This window comes from Theobroma cacao, chromosome 2 (assembly GCF_000208745.1).
Source record: "Theobroma cacao cultivar B97-61/B2 chromosome 2, Criollo_cocoa_genome_V2, whole genome shotgun sequence".
In the NCBI taxonomy this organism is placed as follows: Eukaryota; Viridiplantae; Streptophyta; class Magnoliopsida; order Malvales; family Malvaceae; genus Theobroma; species Theobroma cacao.
The window spans coordinates 32,763,580-32,767,516 of record NC_030851.1 but is presented as its reverse complement, the minus strand read 5'-3'; the positions used below and the strand labels follow the sequence as shown (position 1 = coordinate 32,767,516).

At 37.6% G+C, this 3,937-nt stretch overlaps 1 protein-coding gene across 2 annotated transcripts; it reads right to left on the bottom strand.

Moving 5' to 3' along the window:
• Positions 1–3,688, bottom strand: LOC18609526 (lipase). 2 transcript variants are annotated; one of them, XM_007044676.2, is made up of 8 exons: positions 3,128–3,688; positions 2,942–3,036; positions 2,748–2,869; positions 2,518–2,618; positions 2,325–2,428; positions 1,756–2,193; positions 1,208–1,339; positions 1–496 (listed from the first exon to the last, which is right to left on the bottom strand). In XM_007044676.2, the coding sequence occupies exons 1-8, from the start codon at positions 3,371–3,373 to the stop codon at positions 337–339; spliced, it is 1,398 nt and encodes a 465-aa protein (XP_007044738.2). In that variant the 5' UTR covers positions 3,374–3,688; the 3' UTR covers positions 1–336. The 2 variants fall into 2 exon arrangements, with proteins under 2 accessions (XP_007044738.2, XP_017971947.1); XM_018116458.1 differs by having other exon boundaries at positions 2,748–2,851.

Genomic DNA, 3,937 nt, shown 5'->3' with positions numbered 1-3,937 from the left:
TGGCCTTCCCAACTTGAACGATTCTATATGCTTTGAGAATATCTCTTCCAAGATGCATCCAAATTTAGTGAAGATAAAACATTGGTGTACAGCCTAAGCTTCTGATATCCCCGCACATAGCTACAACCTAGTGAATTGGTATGTGGAATCATAAAGAGAAATGAAATGGAAATTTTACAATTACAGCAGGGATAAAAAGGGTGGAAAAGTCGGGAAAAATAAAGAAACAGATGAGAAGAGAATTTGTGGGGTGGAACATAATGAGAGCTGTTATGATTTCCTCTTCCAGAAGTAGACTTGTAGTGTAGTGTATGTGTGAGAATAACGGGTGCTAGACTATTCGGGAGCTTGATTTGGTAAAGTTAGTAGAGTCTTTCTAACTACATGTTTTCTGCAACGTTCAAAAATGCTGTCATATATCAGATCATATTGAAAGCCTGCTCTTTCCCTATTCACAATGAACAATATGTGATCTGCCTCTACAATCTTGTAATACCTGCAATGATCAATGCAATTGTAAGTCAATTTAGAGACGCATTTTAACAATAGCAAAAGGGAGCTAACATTTTTAATGCCAATAAAAGCCATTATCTGTCAATAGGTTTATTATTAAAATTTGGCTATTTTCTGGATGCTGCTTCTAAATTTTCCACATTAACTAGATGGTTTTCTTCAAAATGATTCTGTAAGACATAATTGGTGATCCTACCTTACTCAGGCCTTGCATGTTTGTTATCATTTGTTTTGTTTAACACTAGCAACAAAGAATGAAACATTCTGAATTCAAGACAAGAGTAACGAAAAGGCACTGTCAAAAGAGCATACAATTTATCAACAGAAATTACTGGAATTGAAACCATCTGCCTGATACGCAAGTGGTTTTGGGCAAGTTTGAACAATAAATTCAGTCATCCCCCAAAGGCATCTAGTTCAAAAATCTTTATGTTTATAACTATCAGTGTAGAACTATCAACTTTCTGATTTAAACAACATTGTACCAATGCAAGTACCTGTACTATAATTCCATGATAGCAATTATATTAATGCACGAGGATGGACCATCTCTAATCAGGTAGGAACAACTAATCCAATCAAAGCAAATTGTTAAAGAGAACAGTTTTACAATTAAAATTTATAATCAAATTCATCATCACCATTTTATTGGTACCTCGAGCAAGTTAATTTATTGGAAATGAGCAATACTAACCATATGCCTGGCTGCAAGGGTAGGCACTCCGAATCATTCACAACAAAATGGCTTGGATGCTCAATCGGAAGACGAGGGTGAGTCATGGATATCATGTTGAGAGCTCCATCATTGTCCTGCCAATCTTCATCCCTGCACATTTTATTTATGAGACATGAGTAGGATGTCAGTAGATTCAAGCTAAAAGTTCCCAAAACTTTCATACTCAAAACAATTGTTCAAACTTTATCCGAAAACAATAGTTTCAAATCAATATAACAATTCTAATTTCTAAAATTTTGAATATATATGCAATCTGTGGAGGAAAGCGATATTTGGAAAATTTAGAGATTTTGCAAGGCACTCTTGGTGATACAATGACAATATTTTTAGGGCAAGTGGACATGTGGTCCAAGTTCCTATGTCTAATAAAATAAAAATTTATTCAGGATCCTCTTCAAAGACATTAACATGCTGTCAAACTTAAAGCCTTGAGCAATCAAATAAAAGCAACCACAGAATTTTTATATGAAGAAGCTGATGTACCAAAAGATGCTGTTTAGACGCACCTGTAGCCTTTATAAGGGGGAGAAACATCTGGAGGATGACGCCACTGGCTCATCTGTAGTACTCGTATAAAAAGCAAAGGGTGTATACCAAGAATGCCGGAAGGAACTGTGACACCCAGGATCTTCCTTGTACGCTTGGTAGCATAGCTGAAGTAGAACGTGTTAGGAAATGTTTGTAGATGGCAGTTCTGTCTTATTGACCCTTGAATTGTAAGATCAGGAAGGATCCAGTCTCCCGTAGCAAACGGCCCCGCATTCCCCAAGAGGCAGTCAACAAGACCCCAAAGACCCATTTTTTTCCATGACGTGCTAAAGTGATCGAACCCAAAATTGTAGTAGGCCTTTAGCCAGGGGATATCCAACCAATCATAAATTATGACTCCTAAGCGGCACAGCTGCAGTAGACATATAGGTTTCATCATTCTCCCATCCTCTGGCCTGAAATCAACGGAAATCACAGCAACCAAGAATCAGAAACTCTTAACATGGCTGAGTTGAAGAAAAGTCCAAGGAAGATGCCATGAATATCTATGGTAAAGCATAATGGAAATGAGTTTAAAGGAACTCACTGCATGCCGTCTAAATAGGTTCTTGTAGTCCCATTGAAAGCCCCGGATAAGGATGTTATGCTCAATACCCAGTTCTCAGAAGTACTCTCATATCCCTTGAATGCCTGGAAAAATAAATCATATAATCTGGACTTGGGAGTTAAAAAAAAGGCTATAAGAGATCATTGTTGATATGAATTGGAAATGGACTAACCTTATCAGCAAGCATTTGCTGCAAGACTCGCACAACCTGAGCACCAGCTGAATGGCCAACAAAGTGAATAGGGTGATCTTCATCCCATTCCGGGTAATGTCCTGCATCCCAATATCACAGTAAACAAATTAAACACTTAATTAGGCCTACAACATGGGCAATTTTGCCCAATTAAAACAAAGAAACAGCAATAATAATAGTCAATAAAGAGCTGGGAAATTTCTGCTTGCCTTGCTCATAAATTCGCCCAAACTGCGAGTGCCCACAAGCCTTGCTGTGTTCTTCACCATAATCAACTTGCCCTCCTTTCAAATAATAGAACAATTCACGCGCCCTGAAGCCACCCAAAACCCTGTCAAAATCCCACATAAAGATACAAAAATCAAAACTAAATGGCTAGCACATATTGCATTAAGCAGCCTACCTATCGTATATGCTGGTAAGAGATCCCAAATCAGGCACAAGAACCCTCTCATCTTTCTTCTCTGCCCCTGCAAAGTATGATAAACCTCCCAATCGCTGCCAACAACAAGGTCAAAAGTCCAGCTTAAAACCGAAAGCCCATATCAATAAATGTAAAAAATGAAAAAACATATATATGTAAACATACCCCTTTGCCAAATCCAAAAATGCCATGAACCAACACAATAGGGGGCAGAGCATCAACATTGGTCCCACTTGGGTCTTCTCTTTTCACCTCTATATTTGCATTAGGCTTAATAAACCATTCATTCAAAGCCTGAGAAAGGTCACCAGCCACCGCCGTGCTAAATATGTAAAACCCGTATAGCAAATGTACCATAGAGCTAACAAACAGCTCGGCTAATTGCAAGGCAGATATCCACCATCTTATCATCTTCTCAAATACCTTCCCCCCAAAGAAAACAAATAAAAAAAGAAATTCCAAAACAGAGCCTTCTTCTTCAAAGCCAAAACGAGAAAAAGAAGGCTCTCCTTTGCATAAGAAAAATAACAAAAAGAAGAAAAGAAAGGCTAAAGCCCTTCTATTATATATGCTGCTACCATAAAAGGGGCAGATGAAACAGGTTACCCTTTTTTTTTTTGTCTATTTGGTTTTGTTTTCTTTTGTCAGCACTTTGTTCTGGGTTTCAGACTTTGAAAATGGTTTCCCACAAATTTCTCATTTCCTAACATACATAAGGCGTGACGAATGAAAAGCCCTACTGTTTATGCATTTGCTTTGTCCTTTTATCCGGAAGGTGGACCAAAGAAAACTTTGGTGTGGGTTCATGCCATGTGTCCTAGAGGTAACCGGTAAGTGCCCCCACTCTCACGCTCTTAAATTTGCATCTAATATCTTTGGAATAATTTCTTCTCTAATTTTTGTACTACAACTTTCAATTATCTAATCATAATGATTAATTTTGTAAAAATTTAATCATTTATAAATATAGACTTC

Bases quoted from the DNA above. Each gene is read 5' to 3' on its own strand.
- LOC18609526 (XM_007044676.2), bottom strand. From the start codon at position 3,373: ATGATAAGATGGTGGATATCTGCCTTGCAATTAGCCGAGCTGTTTGTT. The intron at 2,429-2,517 runs GTTAGTCCATTT...TTATTTTTCCAG, and splicing joins AGCAAATGCTTGCTGATAAG to GCATTCAAGGGATATGAGAG. The intron at 497-1,207 runs GTTAGTATTGCT...TGATCATTGCAG, and splicing joins CCCTTGCAGCCAGGCATATG to GTATTACAAGATTGTAGAGG.